The sequence below is a fragment of the Mus caroli genome, chromosome 13 (genome assembly GCF_900094665.2).
Source record: "Mus caroli chromosome 13, CAROLI_EIJ_v1.1, whole genome shotgun sequence".
NCBI lineage: Eukaryota > Metazoa > Chordata > Mammalia > Rodentia > Muridae > Mus > Mus caroli.
Window position 1 is genome coordinate 70,472,892 of NC_034582.1, and position 23,838 is coordinate 70,496,729.

The window sequence follows — 23,838 nt, forward strand, 5'->3', positions numbered from 1 at the left end:
CACCACTCAAAACACATTTAATACACTGGTATAATTTTGTGCTTAAGTTTTCTACACAGTCTCACACAACTACTGAAGACTACAGCTGACTTGATAATTTCAAGTCTGGAATTAAAAATAAATAAATAAATAAACCTCTGTGCCACCCCAGTACTGAACTTCCTTTTAAGGAAAAGCTCTCTTGAGACAGCCTACAGTGTCTGCCCCACAGAGCATATCAAGACCCAAAGCTTGTGCAGCTGTCAGGAAACAAAATCCGTACTTGGTCATCTGTCCTGCCTTCACCCCTTCACCCCTACCGAATGGGGATCTTCACTTCGGACCGCAAGAACAGATTGACCTATGTGTTCGGTCCACTATTACCTCTCAAGGGGCGGGGCTCCGACTTAGGCTCACTTGGTAACCTTGACACCCAATTAGCAGGGTTCTGCCCCAAATCGGTCCAGCCAATCGCCGCAGGAGAGCCAAGACGAGACATGACGTCAGATAAGATTAACTCGACGCGTCACCCCGACGTCAACCTCTCCTCTGTCGGACGTCCCGTCCTGAGAGCAAAACTCCTGCGACTTTGGGCCCCGCCCCCTTGAGGTGAAGAGCAGCCAATGAGGGAGGCTCTGTGGGGATTCAGACCAATGAGCAGAGGCCAGGGCGGGGTGCGGGCTCGAGGGTGGGGCGGCCCGCAGCTGTGGAAGCCCGAGGTCTAGCTGCGCGCAGTATATGACAGTACGTCAGCAGCGGGATGGCCGTAGCTGTGGCGGCGGCTGCAGAAGCCCGAGCAGCCCCGGCCGCAGTGGAGGCTGGAGCCCGAGCGGCGTCCGCGGTGGCACCCCGGGGAGTTTAAGATGGCGGCGGGGGGGGCTGCGGGACTGCGGGAGGAGCAGCGGTACGGGCTGGCGTGCGGGCGGCTGGGGCAGGACAACATCACCGTGCTGCATGTGAAGCTCACCGAGACGGCGATCCGGGCGCTGGAGACTTACCAGAGCCACAAGGTGAGCGGCCGGCCGGGCAGCGCTCGGGGAGGCGGCGGCCACTGATCTTTCTGCCGGGCGCCTGGCGCCGCGCCGGTGGGGCGCTGGCTCCCGCTGCTGCCTCCGCACCCGCCGAAGGGAACGAGGCCAGCCGCGGGCGCCGACGCCGCGGTCCCGGGCCTCTGGATCGAGGGCGCGGGCGGGCGGCCCCTTGTGGCGGGGTCGGCCTGGCCGGGGCTGCGCGGCCGCTGCGGGACTTTCCGACAGCGCCCGCGGGGTTTCTGGCTTGTTTGGTCCGGAGGAGGAACCGGGTCCTTTGGGAGAGAAGTGTGGCGACCGCCCTACCCACGGAGGGGGCGCACGGAGCTACCAGTAAAGAAGCGAGGGTCGGAGGCCGCGAGCGGTCAGAGTTTTCTGGGAAACGCGGAGGGATGGCTGAGTCGCTGAGCGAGGGGCAGCGGCACTCCGTGGGGGTGAGGACATAACTAGGACTCTCAGGGACTCGGAGACACTGGCACCCCGATTGCAGGCGAGAGTGTACACGGTGTACTCGGGAAGGCCGGGACACTGGCGCTGCGAGGAGGGGGAGGGGGACACACCTTGCACTCTCGGGGACTCGGGGACTCCAGCTCTGTGGGTTGGGTTCCCGGAGACACCGCATACCGAGTGGCCGCAAACCGACACCTCATCTCCGGGAGAGACACCAGAAGACTCAAAATCAACTAGAGCCTGAAACAAGACGGCAGGGTCTGGGGAAAGGAATTCTCAGAAGCTCCGCGTAGCCGAAAGGCGCTCCGCGTCCTGTGCTGGCTCGCTGTCTGTTGGCGAGGAGCGAGCCCGAAGGTTGTGGGGAGACAGACGGCTGGCTGGCTGGGATTCTTCTCCTTTCCTGGGCCCCAGAGAGAGAAACCTGTGGTCTCCGCCTCATCCCATACTCTGAGCGCTTGCCTCCACTAGAGGAAGAGGTTCCAAGGCACATACCCTGTAGCTGGAGTCCAAACCTAGGAACTTTCGCACAGAAAGGCGCCGTAATGACAATTTAACCAGATGGGGGAATAAGGAAGCCGATTATGGATATGTAAAAGGGGTTGAGGGAGTAGGGAGACGAGAGTGGACATGTTGTCGAAGGGAAAGACTATACCATATGGAAGAACCAGGGGCGTTTTGTTCAGAGAAAAGAAACAGAAACAGCTACACCCCACAGGATTTTCTAACAAGAAGTTCAGTGCCTACTAAAGAATATATTCCAATATGTCTCACAAAACAGGCGCAGAGGGACTCGGACCTCACATACTTAGATAAAAGTGGAGAAAAGAACTAACATCTGTTGAGCTCCTACTAGTGCCAGGCACTTTAAATGCATACAAGAGAAAAATAGTCTTAGGCAGAGCCATCGTGAAAAGCAGAAACCTGGGCCAGCAGAGCTTCCAGAAGCTCCCCCACACATGCACACACAGAGAACATAAACAGTTGTGTACATCTTGGGAGTATATGAGTTCACCTGACAGAAAAGGAAAGATCCAGAGCATATGCTCTCAGAGGCTCCCAAAGAATTGATTGGGCACGAGTTGTGCACAGAGAAGCATATGGTGGAAAATAATGACACGTTTTGTGGAGATTAAGGGGAAGCCAACAGGGAGGAGTGCAAGTATATGGAGAAATAGACCTTCCACCCAGGGAGAAGATCTCAAATAAGGCTTGGAGAGCAGTGTAGAGCCACCAATAAAGACACAAAGATCCAAATAGCAAAACTGAATGTGCTAGTAGCTACTCTCCAGACAGGTTCACAAGCAAGAAAGAGGCCAGCCAGTACCAGCATGAAGTGGGAGGCCCATCTGGGGAAAGCCAGGCAGGAAGGCAGGGGGGCCAAGGCTGACAGAGAAACTCAGCCCTGCAAGATGGAGAGATAAGGTTGTGGGTTCCAGGGGCATAGGAAGCAATGACAGTGGGAAGAAGTGAGGTAAGGGGACATAAGGAGAGGAAGAAGAGGAGCCCAACCCCCAATTAAAAAACAACAGAACAGACCTGGAGATATGGAAAGGCTGAGGCTGAGATAGAGTGGTGTAGAAAGTCAACTCTGGGGGTTCGGGGTGGGGATGGGGATCAGCCCCTTTAGGAAACAACAGGCAAACTGTACAGTTAAACAGGGATATTGCACCATACACTGGTTCAGGGAATTGGTGAAGAGGTCCACTTAAAGAAAAGAGAAGGTGCTGTGCAGGATAACTGAAGTGACTGACCACCCCCGACCCCAGTGTCCAACGGGACCCTGAAAGGGAGTTTGTTTTCTTAAATTTGGCCTTCATTTCTGTCTGGTGTTTTCATACTTGGAATCAGGTTAGAGTGCCCAGCTCACCTCTGTTTATATGTCATTATTTTAACAGAGACAGAATATCAAATCTTGTTTCTCTGTCAACTCTCTGCTTAGATGCTGTTTTAATGTTGCTTGTTTTAATTACTGAAGTCTGTGGCTTTATTCTGAACTGTCCTTAGTCCCCGTTACTGTCTTCACCCATTTTCTACTTCTGGCATATAAATTAGCACATTGAATCAGTCCCTGGGTCTCCATTTTTCTAAATGTGGCATGCTGCGGGTGGGTGGGGTTGAACAAGCTGACTCAGCCTTTTCTTTAGACATTGCTTTGCTCTCAGTTAACCAGCTCCTGTGCTTAGTTGGGTCTCTGAAGCTATACTTTGAGGGTTTGGGGGTTTTGTTTTTGTTTTTTTAATAAAAACACTTGTTAAGAGGCTTCGGAATTGAGTCTAACTTAGGGTGAAAGTCACAACCTTGTAGGAAAATGGGAAGAAGTTAAAGCAGGGTACTCTGGAATATGTAGCATAAACCTGTGGGCATGCCTGGGTACCTTTCCTGGTTCATCCAGACCAGGGCTGACACAGTAACAGTTGCTAGCAGTGGGCATCTGCCTGAACCCTTTTATTCTCCAGTGGAAACGTATTTATTTGGTCTTTTTTTTTTTTTTTTACTTTCCATCATTAGAAGCAGGGTTTGTGACTTTAAATTGTAACTGCTGTTTGACACTGTCGGCTTGTATTAGATAAGAGGAAGCTTTGGGATGGTTCAGCTTATGAGGACTTATCTGGACTGAGGATGATTTTCTTTTCTTACATAAAACTGTTCTTACCATGTCTGTGCTAACAGAGTAGGGTACTTGGTGACAAATAGCTACCAAGAAGCTTTGGCTTATGAAGAAATGATGAATTTTTAAGAATTTTCTAAGGGCCTAAAGTGTTAACTTTATTTGCTAAATTGAGCATCAGGAGTTATTTTGTCCATACTATTTTTTCTGTTTCATTTATTCTTTTAAATAATCATTTAGCATAAAGCTTCACCGAGAGTTAGGAATATATAAGCTATGATCTAGGCAAATTATATAATTCTGTGGATAATCATTAAGTAAATACACTAAGTTCTCAGGGCTTATCAAAACAGAATCTGATGGAGATACTGAAATTTTGCTTTTCTTCAGATCTCAATTCTTCATTGTTTCAAATTTGCAGTTTTCAGAGAGATTGTTTGTAAATGGGCATGGGATGCCAAGAGACACAGGTGGAGGGCATGTCTGCTGACAGTCGCTTTTCACACACCTGGAATATGGAACCAGTTTTAAAAAATGCTTTATATTACTATATTATATTTTCCCCAACTGTCAAACTATATTAAAGTATATTAATTGTACTTTTAAATTAAAGTACATTTTAGCTGGCTTCCTTATTTTTAGCATTTTTTTCTTTTGACATTTTAATAATATGCTTAGATAAGAAAACCTTTTCCAAATGCTGTTTTTAGATTTTGTTATTGCTGAGCCCATAAATTTGGTCTTTTTTTTTTTTTTTTTTTTAAATTCTGAGCTGCACACTGAAGGTAGGGCCTCACATATGCTAGGCACACACTCTTTCTACCACTGAACTAGAGCCCCAACCCCTTTTGGAAAAGGAATCTTGTGTATTCCAGGCTGGCCTAAAAACTACTGTATCGATGAGGATGGCCTTGAGCTTCTGTCCCTCTTGCTTCCACCTATCAAGTGGTAGGATTGCAGGCCGTGCAGCCCTGCGAACTGTTTGAAGTAGTGTTGGGTGTCTAACACAAGGCTTCCTATGTTAGGCAGGTGCTATGCCACCAGTGGAGCTGTATTCCAGCAGCTCATCTGCCTCTTCTGCTGTTTGTCCTTTTGTGACAGAACCTTACTGAGTTACTTGAACTCCCTATGTTGTTCAAGCAGGTCTTAATTGTTACTCTTTTCCTTCAGCCTTTTATAAAAAGTTTGCCAAAATGATCAAAAGTAGCCAGGTAGTTGTGGCGCATACCTTTAATCCCAGCACTTGGGAGGCAGAGGCAGATGGATCTCTGAGTGCAAGACCAGCCTGGTTTATAGATCAAGTTCCAGGTCAGCTAGGGCTACACAGAGAAACTCTCAAAACAAAACAAAAAAGCTCAAAAAACAAAACAAAACAAACTTCAAAAGTAGTTGACTCCAATATTGTGCTTTCCCAAGTATCACATGAAAGTTGAGCATGGTTATGTCTGGGAGCACAGTTGTTCATTTTCCATCCTGAGGATCGGGTAGCCACTGCCTTTTTGTAGGATTCAGTTGGTCTTTGTCACCTCTACTGGCTTAAAACTATCATTTTATTATTACCATTTTGCTTTGATTAGTATCATTTAGAAAAATGGTAGTTTGAAATATTTTTACAAGTGTACTTTTACCTAATTTTGAGTGAAGAGCTCATCTGTATTTAAAAAATAATATATTCTTTGTAATCAAGACATAAAGAGTCTCAAATCAGCCTCTGATGCTATTGTCCTTCGTAGTGAACCCAGGTGGTAAGCCACTTGATTGTTTTCTTTAGTCCTGGCTTTGACAGGTCCCAGGATAGGCTGCCATGCCTCAGGCTTTCTTCCAGATAAATGTTTCAACAATTGATTCACTGTGGTTTAAGACACAGAAAATTATCGCATGCTTCTTATTTCTTGCTCCCTATTAATTATGTCTATTAGTTTTCAGCAATCTACTTTGTAAATCCAGATGTTCTTCTCCGGTTGCCACCTCAGGATTTAGACTTGCTGCCACAGCAGTTGTCAAATGTGCTTATTAAGTAAAACCATGAAGTTTGCTGTAGGGGTTCCGTTTGGCTTCAGAAGTGTGACCAGGTTAATTTAAGTGTTACCAGGTTAATTTAAGTGTTACCTTTCATCTTAGACCCATTTTCAATCAGCACTTGATCTTCAAGGGCTTGATTTTTTTTTTTTTTTTTTTAATCAAGGAAAGATAACTGAGTGCCCCAATTCTGTACTACCTAAAACGTTAACCCACATACTTGGTTCTCAGTGCTCTTTCCTGAAGAAAAGTAGTAGCCAGATTGCCTAAAACGATAGCCAGGGACCTTGGCACCCAGACTGGGAGGAAAGGAAAAGAACATATGTGAAGGGTTGGAACATATTCAAAAAAAATCATTGAAAAGGAGTATAGAATTCTTGGAATGGCTTCCAGGGACTCTCACCAAGGACAGTCCCTAGGTTCATCCTTTCCACTTGTTCCTTGCACACTCAGGGAAGAGTACAGAAGCTGTGCTGTAGGACTTGCCAAGCAGTTGATGGTAGAGTCAGAGGAAGTCAGTGCTGGGTCATTTTTAACAATTTGCAGTGAACCTTTGCTTTGTCATTAACAGGCTCTGGAGCTGGCACCATCATCCAGCCACGTTGGGCCAAGTATATGTGGAATGTTTGAGAAGATCTCTCTAAAATATAGTATGATTTCTGCTTTTACAGTAAAGAAAAGAAAGTATGTAAATTAATCCCACATTTAACTCTCCTACATACCACACAGCTGTATAGAACATTTCCTATGACCTAAGCAGAAATGTGTATAACAAATTAATGGCTATGTTTCTACTGCCAAATGAAATCGAAAAGACATGGCATAATTCAGCATTACCAGACAGTACTGCTTGCTTTGTTTTATTGTTTTTTTTAATCTTTTTTTTAAAAATGTGATTCTTCTCTCCTGAATATCTAGCATCTGTAATTCCTGCTGCTCTCATGAGTAATCTTAAACGTCAATAAGAACTGGTTTAAGAGTTTCTACTAGTTCTTTGCCATCACAGTCCAAACCTCTCTCAAATTGCTGTAGCCGTGTAACCGAAGACATTACAGGATGTTAATCTACAAGCTACTTAAAAACTCATGAGTCAGATCAGCACCTTGCATTGACCTCTGTTCTATGGGCATCTGGCTACTGGCCTCATAGCAGCTGTATCATTAGACTCCATGGACTTCTTTGCTTCCTGGAGTCTTTTGTGTTATTCGTTTAGAAATTAGCCTTAGTTAGTTAAGATTTTTAGTGACTAGAAACTGGTCTAGTGAACCACATGTCCATCAGAGGGAGTGTCAAAAATAAGAAACAATGATAGAAAAGCTGGGGCAGTTTCTGAGATTTGGCAGAAAGAACCAGTGCCTCTTAACCTGCAGTAAGGGAAGGAGAAAAAAAAATAGCTGGGTTTAAGGGAGCACCAACAGGTTGGAGCAGGTTGATGACCCTCCCAAGTAGTTTGTACTTTGTTCTTGGTTCCTGTGGAGAGACTGAGTGGAAATTTAAGGTGCTTTGGGTAGTGCTTTCAAATTCCAGGCTTGGTGTTCAAAATGACTGTAATAGGAAGCTGGAAGTAAGTAGATGAATTAGGAAGGTGTATGGTAGGGCGGGTCAGAGATGACTGTGCTGTCTAGACCAGGCTACTATTGGTATCTATTAGAGATAAACAACATTTAAAGGAGGAGAATCAATTTGGAGTTTCTTGGCATTGATACTAGTCATGATACCCTTAGGAAAGGGAAAGTCAAAAAAACAGTTGGGGGCATGAGATAGAAGCGGGAGATGACTGAGGCACTAAGGTGACTAAGTACTGTTTTTGATGAACATTCATTCTGTCTTTTGCTTGGTAGTTAAAAGAATTCCAGGTTGATTAGATATTTTGTGTCCATGAGAAGCCATGTGTGTGTGTGTGTGTGTGGTGATGCATGCCTTTTATCCTAGCACTTGGGAGGCAAAGGCAGATGAATCGCTGTGAGTTCAACGCCAGCCTGGATGTATATAGCTAGTCTAGGACAGCCAGAGCTGCAGAAACTAGACACTCTGTCTTAGAGAGAGACAGAAACTAGAGTCTCTGTCTCAGAGAGAGAGAAGGGTCGGGGCAGGCAGGCAGACAGAAATATAGGTGAGAATCCGAGGCAGATAGGTTTGTTTAACATGTCATGTATGTTCCTCCATAGGAAGGAAATTGTGGATGTTGTTGATATCTTAGGAAAGTGGAACAGGGCTTTTACATTCTTATAGCTTTCCTTTATTTAATAACCTCTATAAATTACCTTTAATATGCCCAGTATGGGACATAGATAATATGAAAATCTGATTTAATTTTTGCATGAAATTCAGAACTTTTGTGTGTTCTGTTATTAGTGATTATGACAACTAAATAATTCTGTATACTATGTGTTGATTGACATTTGAGTGTCGTTTTGAAATCCCCGAGTTCCTGACAGTTTGGGTTTGGCTCTGGGAGGAGAATTACATTTACCTCTGTACCATTTACCAGAAAGGGGAGGCAGAGGGGAGAGGAGGAGAGGGGGGGGGGAGAGAGAAGGGGGAGAGAGGGGAGAGAGATCCTTAGTTGCTTGTCTCTGAGAGTTAAATACTACCCTGAACTGACTGAATGTGCTTGATTGATGAAGGTAACCTCAGCTTGAACACTCAACAGCAAACAGGATTGAACTTTTTCTTCTAAGACTGGCCTAGAGCAGTGGTTCTCAACCATATTAACGCTGTGACCTTTAACTGCAGTTCCTTATGCTACGGGACTATTGATACAATTATTTTTGTTGTTACTTTATAACTGTAATTTTACTACTGTTCTGAATTATAATATAAATATCTGTGTTTTCTGATGGTGTTTGGCAACATCCTAGCTATTCTCAGTGCCACAGGTTGAAAACCACTGGTCTAGGGACTTTAATATACTTATCTGGGCACTAAACTGTTAGCATATCTTTCATATTTTTATTATATCTATTTATTTATTGTATGTTTGCGTGTGTATGTGTGGATATGAATGTGGAGATCAGGGGACACCTTGTGTTGTCAGTTTTTTCCTGTTATTGTAAGGGTCCTGAGGATCAAATGTAGGTTGTCAGGCTTGGTAGCAAGAACCTTTACTCAGTGAACTTTCTCACTAGCCTGTGTGTGTGTTTAGGTAACTGAACCACTGTTGCCTCAAAGGACCAGGAAAGGGACCCATATCATAAAAACTCAGTTGGATAATTTTTTCCTGTAATAAAAGATAGAGGAGCCACAGTTACAGCTAATATATCTATTTATATCTATATCATATAAATTATATATATATATATATATATATATATATATATATATATATATATATATTCATCCTGTAAACATTTTTATTTATCTTTGGACCTGCCCAGGCATAGAACTGAGTTACTGAAAATACAAAACTAAGTACATAGCCTTTGCCAACAGTAAAGTGGTTTTCAAATTAAGTAAACATGTGAAAACACACAGACACACATACACATACACACATCTATGTTAAAAGGAGATGTTTGAAAAAGTGGTATTTTCCCTTGTCATCTGCTGAGCCCACTATCTTTACCACACTCCTGAAACTGTACCTGCCCAGGTGTCATTTCCAGACATCTATCTCCGTCCCTACAGTCCAACTCAAGACAGTCTGAGACAGGCATTTCATCCCACTGACCATATCTCTGTATTACAAACCATCCCAGGATACCCCCCACCCCCTTGCCTCTGTCTTCTGCTGACCGCTTTTTACTTAGATCATCCCTGCATGTTGTCACAGGTCCCGGCTCTCCTGTCTGTTCGCTCTTTCTAGGTGAGTTCATCTAGTTCTGAGGATTTAAATACCAGCTATAGACTAATGAAGTACAAACATTTATCTCCAGATCACACTTTTTCAAAGTGGGTGTGGTGACTTTTGTCTATAATCCCAGCACACAAGAAGACAGGTAAAAAAATCAATACAAACTTCACTCCAACCTTATCTACACAGCAAGTTCTCTATCTCAAAATTATAATGATAGAAATAACATTTCCTTGTCTGAGGCCAGCCTGAGCTACATAGTGAGTTCCAGGCCTGGTAGGGCTACATTCTGAAAACCTGTCTTAAAAAAGATAAAAGTAAAAATAAAGTGTATTCAACTTTAGGTACTTTTAAAAAATTATTTCTTTACGTCCCAAATGCTGTGTCATTACCCCTCCCCCCTCACAGAGTCCTCCCCTCCCCTTCTCCTCTGAGAAGGTGGGGACCCCATGGCTATCCCCCCGTCCCCCATCCTAGCTCATCAAGTCTGCAAGATTAGGAACATCCTCTTCCACTGAGGCCAGGCAAGGCAGCCCTGTTGGGGAAGGATATCACAGTCAGGCTCCAGCTTTCGGGAGATAGGCACTTTTAACAGATCACCTATTCTAACATCTAGTAGGCACCTCAAACTTGTAATCAAATATAACTCTTCTACTGTTTGACAATTTGTTTATTCACATAATTAACTTTAGTGATTTTTTTTTCACCACCCAATCATCTTCCTCTCTGGCTTGGTTTCACTTCTTAACCTGGTATCACCTGAATGAGCCCCATTTCAGTTAATGACCACATTTTCCAGTTGTCTAGAGCTAACTCATAGCCCTTGATTTGTCTCTTCTCTTGGGACATTTAGTCTATTATCAGGTCGTGTCAGTTTTAAAATATCAAGACACTGACCCCATTACCACTATCATCCTTCCAGTTGTAGCCCCACTTTGACTCTTTAGGACCATTTCCCTGGACTAGCAGATATCATCTGAGTTTCCACTATTTTCCCCATAGCCTGTTAGATCCAGCTCCCAGAGTGGGTTTTTAATAGGTTAAATATGATCACACACTTTCCCTGTGCCAATTCCTACAATGGTCCCCATTGTGACTTAGCTGCTGCAGAACTTTTAATAACCTTGTACTATTTTACTACTTCTCTTCCAGCAATTATGATTCCTGGGGACAAGGCCTTATTTGCAAGATATATTTGGCATTAAGCTTATTATACAATTACAAACCCCACATTAGGTTCCTGAGGGGGAAATGATGGGATTATACTTAAAGTATTGCTGGTTAAAGGGTTGGGTCATAGTAACTAACTTTTTGGTTGATTTTTCAGCTCAGACTCTTGTCATCCATGTTCACTTAAGAGCTGTTTGAAATCCTAAGATTTAGGATCAGTTTTGTTTGGTTTTGTTTGTTTGTTTGTTTGTTTGTTTTAATTTGTCCTGTGTGAAATAACTGCAGCTTTTCAAAAGCTCTATTTCAAAACAAGGACTGAGTTATGTAGATTTGGGGTTTTTGTCCTATTCTTACTTCTGTTTTAGTTATTTCTTTTTTGTGCTGCAATAGATAAAAAGAAATTACCACCTAAAATGTTTAGTCTTGGTTCTCTCAAATCTGTTAAGGGGGGGGGGGGCTCCTCCCATCTGAGATTGGGTTGACTGACTAGGCAAAATACATTGGGATAAAATCAGTGAAACTACTAAAAGGATAATAGAAACTTTTGGCTAAAAAGCATCAAAAGTAAATTTCCTTGCTACTTCCTCTTGTGTTCTAAGTTGGATGGAGACATCATATCACTATCTTGCTTATTGCTCAAGTGATGCTCAATTAAATTTTAGAGAAATGATTCTTAACCTGTGTGTGGGTCTTGACCCCTTTGGCCAACTTCTATGTCCAAAAATATTTTTGTTGTGTTTCTTAAGAGTAGCAAAGTTACAGTTATGAAGTAGCAAGGAAAGTAATTTTATGGTTGGGGGTCATCATAACATGAGGAGCTATATTAAAGGATTCCAGCATTAGGAATAGTGAGAACCACTGCTCTAGAGATAGTGGAGTTTTTTCAAAAGAACCACTTCCTGCAAATATTTAATTAAGGCTAAACAACCAAGAATCTCCATCAGTACCTACTCCTAAATGGGAATGTATTTAGTGTAGTAAGCATTATTGTAAAGCATGCTGTATCATATTGAACCACCAAGAATTATCTTTTAAAATTGACTTGCTTTTTACATTTTATTTTAAGTAGTCAATGATTTGAGCATTATTACTTTCCATGTGTGGAGTGCATGCATTATGTGTGTGCCTATCTATATACTCTCCCATGTAAGTATGTAAAAAAAAAAAAAATCAGAGCTTGACAGCAGATATCTTCTTTAGTCACTTTCTGTTTTATTTACTTGTTTGATGGTTTTGAGACAGAAGTGTGCTGTGAAACTGAAGCTTGTGGATGCAGTTATCAGGCTAGCCAGTGAGCCCCCGGGGCCACCCATCTCCACCCCACCCCACCACCACCACCCCTGTGCTAGGGTTACAAGCATTCATGACCATGTCTAGATCGATTGTGGGTGTAGGGCATCTTATGCCTTCATGTGTGCACAGTAAGCTCTTTACCCACTTAGCCATCTTCCCAGCCCTGATCATCACTCTTTTAACAATAACTAGGCAAACAAACAAACAAACAAATAAAAAACAGAAACAAAATCTACTTGGAAAAAAAGAGCACATTTGAAATATTTGTTTAGAATAGCACTTACTTTTAGAATATATATTCCTGATAGCAAGCCTAGTTTGGAATGATCACATCAACATGTTTATAAGATTCACTTTGCTGTGGCAGACAGTAGAAAAGAACCACTGAAGGCTGTGAGATGTGCTGAGGTGCCCGACAGGCTGGCTAGCCAGCTGAATAATTAGAGAGAAAGTCCTCTTTTTGGTGATAAATGCCTGAGATGGACCATGAACCTCCAAAGGAGACTAAAATTTTAATTTGAGGGACTCTGCAGCAGACAGACATGAGTGGACGCCTATTAGCTCAGAGCCACCTTGATAATCATTTTTCTCTGGTGACTGATACTCAAACTGTTTATCAATACTCCTTATCATTACACCTTGGGAATATCTGTGGGTTCACCATCTCCTGTTGGCTTCCAATGCAAGCCATACTAATTCAGAGTCTTCTAAAGCATCCCCTGGAGCTAATTTCAAGCTATTTCCTAGCCTTCTGCTATCCACGTACCCTAGTCCATCTTTCTTCCTATGTTTTAAAAGCTGTCCTCCAAAAAAAAAGGAAAAAAAAATCTTTTTTTTAAATTTTTTTATTTTTATTTTTTTGCTGGCATTTTTTTTATTGGTTATTTTATTTATTTACATTTCAAATGTTATCCTCCTTCCCTGTTTCCCCTCCACAACTCCCTTATCCCATCCTCTTCCCCCCTGCTTCTATGCGGGTACTCCCCCGCCTACCCACCCACTCCTGACTCAGAGCCCTAACATTCCCCTACACTGGGTCATCAAGCTTCCACAGGACGAAGGGCCTCCACTCCCATTGATACCAGATAAGGCCATCCTCTGCTACATATGTAGATGGAGCCAAGGGTCCCTCCATGTGTGCTCTTTGGTGGTTTAGTCCTGGGAGCTCTGGGAGGTCTGGTTGGTTAATATTATTGTGCTTCTGATGGGGTTACAAACCCCTTCAGCTTCTTCAGTCCTTTCCCTAACTCTTCCATTGGGGTGTCCATACTCAGTTCAGTGGTTGGCTGCAAGCATCTGTATCTGTATTGGTCAGGCTCTGGCAGAGCCTCTCACAGGGGACAGCCATACCAGGCTCAACAGCTTTCATTTTTCTTCTTTATGTTTTTTCCAGATAACTTTCTTATTCAGAAAATTGTAAGAGCATTTAATTGTTTATCACATTGAACATAAGGCTTAAGGATCATCAGTAAGAGATTAAGGAGGGTTGGGATAAGGTTATTTAACAGGGTGATAAATTTTCTGAGCAGAGATCTTAAAGTCACATTTAAGCTGTCTTACCTACTGTGGCTGACAGAAATGAAAAACACAGATGTCAAAGGCAGGAGAGCTTAGGCAAGAGTCGCTAGCTCTGGTTTCTGTCCTTCATTTTGTTTCATGTACTGCAGACCTACCTTTGCCAATAGAGTGAGGGACCTTTGCTTTTTCCTAAAGAAAGTTCTTCCCATGAGTGTGTGTGTGTGTGTGTGTGTGTGTGTGTGTGGTTTTTTTTCTTGGCTTTCCTACTGTCTGTTCTAAGTTGTGTTCTTTGGAACTCTTACTTAGCCACCTAGTAAACTTAACCTAGTGTTTGATCTTTCTCAGGTTTTCCCATCCTATAATGTGAATTCTGACATAGAGGATTAGGCCTCCATACTCTCATATCTCCCACTGCAGCGGTATGCATAGGGCAGGGTAGGATGAGAAAGGTAGCAGGATGGAATAAGCCAAGTCTTAGGTTGTTATCAGTTTAGTATTAACACAAGAACGAGGGATGGAGGAGAGTACATCAACTATGGGATTTCTAAGTTTTCTGTATTTGGAGTTCTGTGATTCTAATCGAAAGTAATTGACTAACAGAATGTGGTGTGGTAGAATGAGAGGAAATTGTAAGTTAGTTCTGAGGTTGTGAGCCTCAAGATCCAAGAAACATTCTCAGAAAAGTAGTAGAGTTGCCAGGTTGGTCAGAGAGTTACATTAATGCTTGTCAATAGGTGAACTTTGCTGTCGCTGGGTTTCTAATGAAGACTGAGCTGTAGGCAGTAATAAGTAGCCATCTTTGGAAAGACAGCTGAGAAATGGAGATGAGGCCCAGTTGCCATCCTACAAGTATAGCAAGCCTCCAGGGTGGGGCTAAGTAGAATGAGGAAAGGGCAGGTACTAGTTTTGAAAATATGGCTGGTGTCTCTTAGCACAAGGAATAGGTAACATGGAGTAGAAAAGTCAGCAATTTGAAAGTAGTTTGCATTTAAGTGGCACAGAAGAGTTGAACTTAAGGGAGATTTTCAGTAAGCTGAAGCCCTGAGCTGGAGTCCAGGGGCCCAGGGAAAAGTTCAGTGCTCTGACTAGGAGAGTTGAGAAGGTGGGGCTGATGGAAATACTGAGAACTCTGCCCAACTGTGGAAGGCCATCCTAATTCCACATTAAGAGGGGTTCCACAGGCTCTGCACACATGGTTTACTTCAGGGAGAGTAAGTTTAGCCATGAAAGATAGTTTGGGGTGAGATTCCCCCATGAAAGAAATGTAACTTGAGCTTCTTTTCATAAAAGCCCATAGGTTACAAAAAGGCAACATTGATGTCCCGTCCATCCCCCCAAAATCAGCCATTATCTTTTAACTTTTCTTCTTAAAGAACATTACTTTATCTCCACCAAAAAGTGAACTTGTCACCAGGCAGCCTTTTGATTCTGTCTCTAAGTCTGAAGTAAAATAGTCAGTTTATGGTGGTAGAACTCTTAACAGTGTGAATCTAGAATCTAACAGGTAAAATCTAAAATAAAGAGGTATTATTATTATGAAATGGATAATGACCCTGTGAATGTTCTAGTCTTAATGATAATTGACTGAATCTCTGAACCTGTAAGCCAGCTCCAATTAAATGTCCTTTATAAGACCTGCCTTGATAATGATGTCTGTTCACAGCAGTAAAACACTAAGACAGAAGTTGGTAGCAGGAGTTGGGTATTGCTGTGATAGGTCTGACCATGCTTTTGTTTGGAAAAGTGTAGATTTGGGGACTTTGGGTTTGGAAAACCATGAAATATTTTAAGTGGGGCTTAATGAGCCATCCTAGTAGGAATATGTAAGACTTTGTTGCTGTGAGTGATTTGAATTGTGTAGACCTGGCCCAAGAAGTTTCAGAGAACAAGATTTTCAGTATGTGGCCTAGAGACTGTTTTTGTGGTATTTTGGTGAAGAATGGGCTTTTGGCCCTTGTCTGAAGAGTTTACCTGAGGCTAAAGTAAAGAGATTTATATTAATTGAGTTGACAAAAGAAGTTTCAAAAAAGGCCATCAGAGACTTTGTACTGTGGTTAAGTCTCATGAAGAACAATTTGAACAAGTGTGGCAGCCTTAGAAAAGAAAAATATAAAATATATGGTTTGAGTATTAAAGGGTCACCAGGAAGTAAAATGGAGCCAAATCCTGTGTTCTAGGAGATAGCAGATTAAGGGAATGGGACTTTGGAGCAAGATCCTACCCAGCTAAATTTAAATTCAGGCATGGTGGCACACACCTTTAATCTTATGGCCATGTGGCTCTGACTTTAGAGTGAAAAATAGAAAGGACTACTGGGACAATTGATGCTGGTTAGCTGGAGCTAAGAAATTAGCAGTGATTAAGACGAGACCAGCATCACTGAGATGAAATCTTCTGGGAAGCGTTTTCTGAGAGCACAAAGAAGCTGTGTTCCAGAGATAGTTAAGCTTGTACCTCATGCTACAGCTATACTTGGTAATGTGTAAGAGTGAAGCATAAAGAGCAGCTGAGGCTTGGCACTGTGAGAGGCCATGGAAGGCCACTGGTGAAAGTGCAGCCTGTTATAGTTGATGGCCCAGTGCTGAGGGTCATGCAAAGGATTTGAGACTTGGCACCATGAAGATAGCCTATGAGAGGCTATTAGTGAAGCCTAGTTGCAGTGGAAGACCCCAGAGTATTGGAGATGCCAATACCATGGGGTGATCACCAAGAACAGCAGCGGCAGTGGAGTGAATCATCCTGAGTTTAGAGTGCTACAGAGAATAGAGCTGGAGAATTGACACCAGCCCTTTGGAGGAGGCCAGAAGATTGTGTATGGATTCAAGACATTGAAACAAGAAGCTATAACATTGAAGTTGCCTTGGAAACCCCAAGATGTTCGAGATGCTAGAGCCATGGGATACCTGCTGAGGAATGCTGTTAACAGGGAGTGGAACCAGCCCAGGAAAAGAAGTTTGTTGCAGTCAGCAAAGGTGAAGGAATTGGAGATCTGAAAACCCGCTTTGACATCAGACATGGAGATGCGAAGTTTGGAGTTTGTCCAACTGGTTTCCTGTCTTGCTTTGGGTATTATAGCAAAGTGATTGGATGGATCTCAAAAAGAGACTTTGAACTTTGGACTTTTAACATTGTTGAGACCTCTATACACTATGGAGACTTTGGAAGTTGGACTAAATGCACTTTTTAATTATGCTACGTTAGATATGGCCCCCATGTGTTTGAACAAGCCTGTAGGGACTAGGAAGTGGAATGTGATGGTGTATATTCGTTTGGTCCAGGGAGTGGCACTATTAGGAGGTGTTGCCTTGTTGGAGTAGATGTGTGCCTATGGGCATGGACTTAAGAACCTCATCCTAGCTACCTGGAAGTGAGTCTTCAGCAGCCTTCAGATGTAGATGTAGAACTCTCAGCTCTGCCTGCACCTTGCCTGCCTGGATGCTGCCATGTTCCCTCCTTGATGGTAATGGACTGAACCTCTGAATCTGTAAGGCAGCCCCAATTAAGTGTGTCATGGTGCCTTTGTCTTTGGAGCAGCAAAAACCTAACTAAGACAGTCTAACTAAAATTTACCTCTCTTTCATTTTTTGTTTATAGAATTTAATTCCTTTTAGACCTTCAATTCAGTTCCAAGGACTCCAAGGGGTGAGTACTATCAATTTATGAAAAAAAATCTAATTGTATTAAATATCATAAAGCTTTAAGTTTTTGCTTTCATCTTACTCTCTTAATATGTCACATATTTTGTGAACTTCATAACTAAGTGAGATTTTCTGTCAGATTTAAGATGCTTGAATTGTCTTTATGTCAAAACAAAAACAAAACAATTTTTTGCAAATCAAGGGTGGTTGTGCATTTGAACCTTTTCATTGAAGATTAAATATCACAGTTTTATGGAAATATATTAGATTTACAACACCTAAGCAAAGGATTTATTTCATGTAAGCTATGACTACAGTTGTTCCTATTACTGAAATGTAGTTGTGTGCTTAATTTTACACAGTAGGAAATGAAATGTATAAATAGAAAATAAGCTTTGCTAGTATAGGCACTTTTGTATGTCTGCTTTATTCTACAGTAGGGAGTGTAGCTTGGAGGTGGTATGTACAGGACACTGGGTCCAGTCACTAACACCAAAACCAACAAGCATAATATATAACTTTTAATTAAATGGACCTGTGACTTTTGTGTTTATAATAGATAATTAACTTTATAGGGGTAGCATTAGGGTAGCTATTAAATTTTCTTAGATTTATTAGTTTTATGTGTTTGAATGTTTTACTTGTGTGTCTGTGTATATGTGTATCACATGCATGCCTGGTACACTCAGCAGTGAGAAGCGGGGGGCTGGAGTTATGGACGGATGGCTGTGGGTGGAATGGAACCTGGGCTGTCTGCAAAAGCTGCAAGTGGTTCTAACTGTTGAGTCACCTTTCCATCCCTAGTATTGTTTTTTATTGTTACTATTAATATTTAACATTAAAAACTAACTATTTATTTTGATTCCTCTCTTGAATTAGTATTTATATTCCTATATGCTAGCTATGTAGCATGGCCATTTGAATTACCTCTAAGTGGAGTTTAGGGATTTGGAGAAAAGGCAAGCCCAAGGAAGAAGATCATAAGCTTGATCATTGTAAATCTATATCCTTGTGACTTTTTATAACATCAGAAATATAAAAATGTGCCTATGTGAATAAACAGGTTTTTTAAACCTTAAAACTTGAAAATCTGTGGCGCCACATTAATTACATCATTCATTGGACTAAGAGTACAGTATTTCTAAATCTTTTGTATAACGCTAACTTGAAGAAGATGTTTGTGTGGATGTCAGCTTTGCTTCTACATGACAGCTTTACAATGGAGTCCTTTCTTCCGCCTTAGTAACTAAGTGTTCATGGATGGGGTCCTGGTAGAAATGAGCATTCTTCTGAATTTTCTTGAATAGCTTTTTAGGTGGTAATTACTAACCTCATCTCATTTTATATCTGAGGGGTTAGTTCAATTGTTTATTTAAGGCTTTTGGAGTTTCCTGCAGTTTTTAATGACATATTTGAAGAGAAGAGCCAATGAGAGGCCAGAATCCTAGCACCCTGATGAGCACTGGCTTTTCAGACAGAAAAGTAAGGTCTGAGCTGTGCTCCTTGGAGCTGGAGGGGCCACTGCTGTTCTGGAACTACTGTTTCCCCTAGCTTTCTCTTGACCTTGTTTGAGATCTCAGGCTAAGAAAAGGTAAATAAAGGACATTTTCTTAGGTGGCACCAAGTTAGACACAACAGCCAAATTACAGGAAGTGAATACTTAAGGCTACCACACTCTGATTCTGATCGAGACATGCAGTTTAGCACAGTCATGGGCTCCTGCAGTCCTAGGTCCTGGGCAAGCAGGTCCCTTACCTCTCTGCACAGCTCTCCTTGAGCCCACGTGTCCAGCCCTCTTCCTACTACTTATCTTTGCTTATACCATTGTATCCCTTGCCCAATATTGTTTGCTGCCAAAGGTAATTTAGTTATAAAATGGCTGATAGGTTTAACTTTCAACATGTGTTTGAATTTTAACAGGTAAGCTTTCAGCCCAATTATAGTGTGATTGTGTTTGTATACTGAATGAGGCTTGGAGGCACTGTAGACTGAGAGACTAGGATACTTGGCCCTACCTTGCTTGTTCTGTGTCTATCTCATCAACACCCTACCCTTTTTATTATTCTCCTGGGAACAAAATTATGGACTCAGCATTGTTTTAGAGCCTGCAGCTGCATTCTATCTACCCTTCCCCCTTCCATTTACAGAGCTCTCTCCAGCCCTTTGGGACTTAGTAAAAACAAAGACTCATTACAGGGGAAAGAGTGGGTTGGCACAGCCCACAGGGAGTCCGCAGAGCTATAACTGTAAGGGTCTTCTATACAGTACTCCACTGTTGTTCTTTAGAGCCATGATAAGTTAACATTGCCTGTGCTGATTGCTTTTAAAATCCATCTGAAGTATGCTTATAGAGCTTTCCAGGGTGGAAAATGCATGCTTAGGGTTTTAAATTAGAAGGTTTAAATTTAGAATTCCCACAAAAGATAATTGTTTCTTAGTGAGAGATGTTTGTCATTGTATATCAAATGTAATTGGAAATATACCTTAACTGTCATGATAGTGCCATGTGTAAACAAATTCGAAGCATTGTTAAAGTATTCTTTAAAAGTGTTACAGATATTCCTTGTTTGCCTGGTGAAGTTATGCTCAGTCTGCATGATTATGGTAGTCCTGTGCTAATTATAGGATCCTCTGCCTCCTTCCGTAATATCTATAGAGGGTCAGAATTTAGATCTTGGCAGATTAGCATTTAAGCCTATTTGCTTTTTTGTTTGAACATGTTCTGTTGGGTTGATGGTAGCATCTACATAAATACAGACTAAAACATTAAAGTATGGCAGTATGCTGTATGGAATTCTAAGTCATTGATTATTTGGGTTTTATTTATATAGCTAGGCAGTAGTTTTCATAGGAGAAAATGGAAACTGTCTGAGAGGCACCCACAGCTATCCCATAGTGGGAAAGGGCACACAGGAAATTTGATGCTCATTGAAAGTGCTTTCTGTAGGGGAGCAGTTGGTTTTGATTGCTGAGGTCATGAATGTTAGTAACTGTGTACAACTGAAAATATCCTCAGTTATTCTCTAGTGTGAGTCAGCCAATTTGTCTTCATGGGTCTAATGTATACCTAGAGCACCTACATGTAACTTCAGATCTTTAAGGCAGACTATTCAGAGGAAAATGACAAAGCACTATACCAGTTTCCAAAAACTGCATCTTTATAGTCAGATAAGCTTCATGAAAAGTAGCACTGTTCTCTCTTCCTCTTATACAGTGAAAGTGAAGCAGGTGACTTCCAGGGATGTCGGTTCCAGTAGTGTTAGAAAATTAGTCTACATAGCTTTGTGAAATTGAACATTTCTAAGGGCAAACAGTTGGTAGAGGCAAGCTATACCGCAGGTGAAAAACTCTTCCCACGCATTGAAGATCTCTGAAAGAGTGTTTCTGGGAAGTTCACTCAATGTTTAATGCAGTCAGTTGTTGATACAATAGACATAACAGTTATTTCACAAACTATAGAAGTTATCTAATTGACAGATTAACAAGTTGTTATTATTCTGATTGCTTCTTGGTTTTATGGTGTTTTCTCGGTTTGTTTTGTTTTTGTTTGGGTTTGACTTTCTCAGATAGGGCCTCTCTATAGAGCCTTGAACTTTCAATGTGGGTCAGGCTGACCTTGAACTTGAAAGAATCCTCCCACCTCTCCCTGCCAAGTGCTGTAATGCCTGGCATTTAGCTACCTGCTCAGCTTGTTTTAGTTTTGTGAAGCCTCCCTATATGTCCCAGGCTAGCCTGGAATTTGAGATCCTTTCCTTTGACTTCCAAAGCAGCACTAAGATTTCTGGCATATGCTAACATGACCAAGCTCTCCATTAGTATGAAAGAATATAGAGCTAGGTAAGATATGGTCTTCACTCCTGAAGAATTTCCAGCCTGACAAACACATGCAGACTAATATTTAGGAAAGAGTTAATAACAAATAAAGGATTTAGCTAGAACCTTCACACAGCACTTCTATAAAAGGACTATTCTATAGGAGCCATCAATAACAAGGCTTTGTGTGTGTTTCTCACTGCTGTGAACCAACATTTTAAACAAAGGTTTTTGTGGGTTCAAAATGGTATATGTTAGCTCTGCATGATGCTGTGTACCTGTTACGCCAGCATTTCAGATGCTGAGGCAGGAACATTTAGAGTGCAAGCATGAGCTTCCTATCAAGGTATTGTATTTAAAAAAAAAAAAAAAAAAAAAAACAAAGAAAAAACAAAAAGTAAAGTTCTTTTTTTGACAACTTATGTATAAAATTTTAAAAGCCTAATTAAGAACTAACACAACATTTTATATGCAGAAATAAATGTGAGAAATGAAATAATTGGGATAAAATCTGAAATAGCAAGATTTTCAATAGCAAATAATAGCCACATTTGCTTTCATATGGTGGATACCCTTGCAATTGATTTGCTTTTGGCTTCTAGGACTAATGTTCAGGGTTGATTGTCTCAGGAAAATGAGAAATAATGTTAGTATTGTCATGTTATGAGATTATAGAATCCATGTTAATTTAGTATTTATTATCAGAATATTATTCAAAAGTTATTTTTAATTGAAAACTTTCAGATTTAGCAACTCCAGAGGCTATAGAAGTTTTGCATATATAATTTTTAGAAATTATCTTAAGGATGTTGAAAATAAGATATTTTTTATATAAAATGTATTTTGTATACTGAATAAAACATAGTCACACATGTCTTTTCAAGACAGAAGAAGACAGCCGAACAAGTTCTAAATGTATGCCTTCCAAAAAGGCACAGGAACCTCCTGAATCTGTTTAACTGATAGCTTTAATGGCTTGAATAGTGTCATAAATTCTTGCAGTATTGTCGTTAATGCAGAAGCTCAGTGTTTGGATTCTGTTTTAAAATTTTTTATTTAAGTTCTGAACTTAGCATAGCATTCAGAAATACTTGGCTAATTATTTTATTTTGTAGGGTCAGGGGAGAAGATTGAGTCTAAAGGACTAAATTATACAGCATTTGAAATTAGTAGGCAGTTTCAAGCCACCCTGAATATGCTTCCCTCAGACTGCCCTACCCTACCCAGCTTGGTACCTGGAAAGCAAAGATAACTATGGTCTTGGAACAAACAGCAAAGACAAAAATTAAATCCTCAGCACTGCCTTCTCTCATAGATGATACACCTTCCTCTGGCTTCTTCCCCCTGCTGTTTCTGGTTTGTCTAGCCCACTAGTTTTATGAACAATTGTGTCTCATCAGTCTATTCAAAAGTTGATGATTAAGGGGTGATACTCTTGTCTCTGGGTGTGACTACCACTAGAAGACTGTTAAAGTTACTTGAAAAACCAAAAAAAAAAAAAAAGACTGTTAAAGTTATATTCTTGTATACTGGTATTTTGTTCTAAGATATTGAATGCTGTAGAAGTTTATGCTTAAGACAACATTTATATTAATATTTATATTGAATTTTAATTCTTTTCATATTATCAAAGGTGTTAGCTAACTTTTATGTGCACACAGTTTTGTTTTTTTTTTAATTTCATTTTAGGTAAGGATATGAGCTGCCTCTAGACACTCATTATCTTTAACAAATGAAGTCATAGCTTAAAGCTGTTGTAACTTAAGCAGCCACCTCTCTAGTTTTATGCTGTCACTCATCCCTGCCCTGCTATTCTTTCTGGATAAGGACTCACCTCTGGGCTTTCTAAATGACCAGAGGCAGTCATCTAAACTCAGTATCTTCACAGCATGAGTGGGTCTTTCTATGTCCTGTGTGTACAAATGACAAGATTTTTACAATTGTATTTGAAGGAAAAAAGAAAAAAGAAGAAGAACCTGGGGGGCAGGGGCACATGACACTGTAGTGTCCCAGATCTTTCAAACAACATTTTACATATGTTAAAGAAAAGCAAGTTGCTGGCTCCAGTGTGTGTGTACATTTTCCATTTTAACCTGTAAGTTGCACCCCATTAACTTGCTACCCTCTTAGATGTGGTGGTCCATTAACAATGCAGGGCAAGAATCCAAGATCCTGATTGCTCAAGCCTTACTCAATAGTGTTAACTTGACATATTATTAAATCTAGAGAATTTAAAGAGAGGAAGTGTATTTATAAATGTTTTTGTTGCTGCTAAGAACTTTAAGCACTTTACATATATTTATCTTATCTAATTACTGCATCCGTGCTATAAAAGAGATATTGTTTGGGTTTGTTTGTTTGTTTGTTTGTTTTTTGATGTGTGAACTGTTACTTCAAAGTTAATGGTACTGAAATGCCAGAAAAGTGGTACTTGGCCTTCCAGTACTTGCTGCAGGAGGCTGCCTTCAGTGTGAGACATGTGTTCCAGTACTTGCTGCAGGAGGCTGCCTTCAGTGTGAGACATGTGTT

The 23,838-nt window shown here is 41.2% G+C and overlaps 1 protein-coding gene across 1 annotated transcript in view; it reads left to right on the forward strand.

Moving 5' to 3' along the window:
- The first annotated feature begins 493 nt into the window (after positions 1-493).
- The window catches only part of Ell2 (elongation factor for RNA polymerase II 2), a 65,365-nt gene continuing 42,020 nt past the window's right edge, over positions 494-23,838 (forward strand). The window contains exons 1-2 of the mRNA XM_021180245.2: positions 494-989; positions 17,453-17,500. Of these exons, the coding sequence (XP_021035904.1) occupies positions 843-989; positions 17,453-17,500 (195 nt within the window). The 5' untranslated portion in view covers positions 494-842. The remainder of the gene's footprint in view (positions 990-17,452; positions 17,501-23,838) is intronic.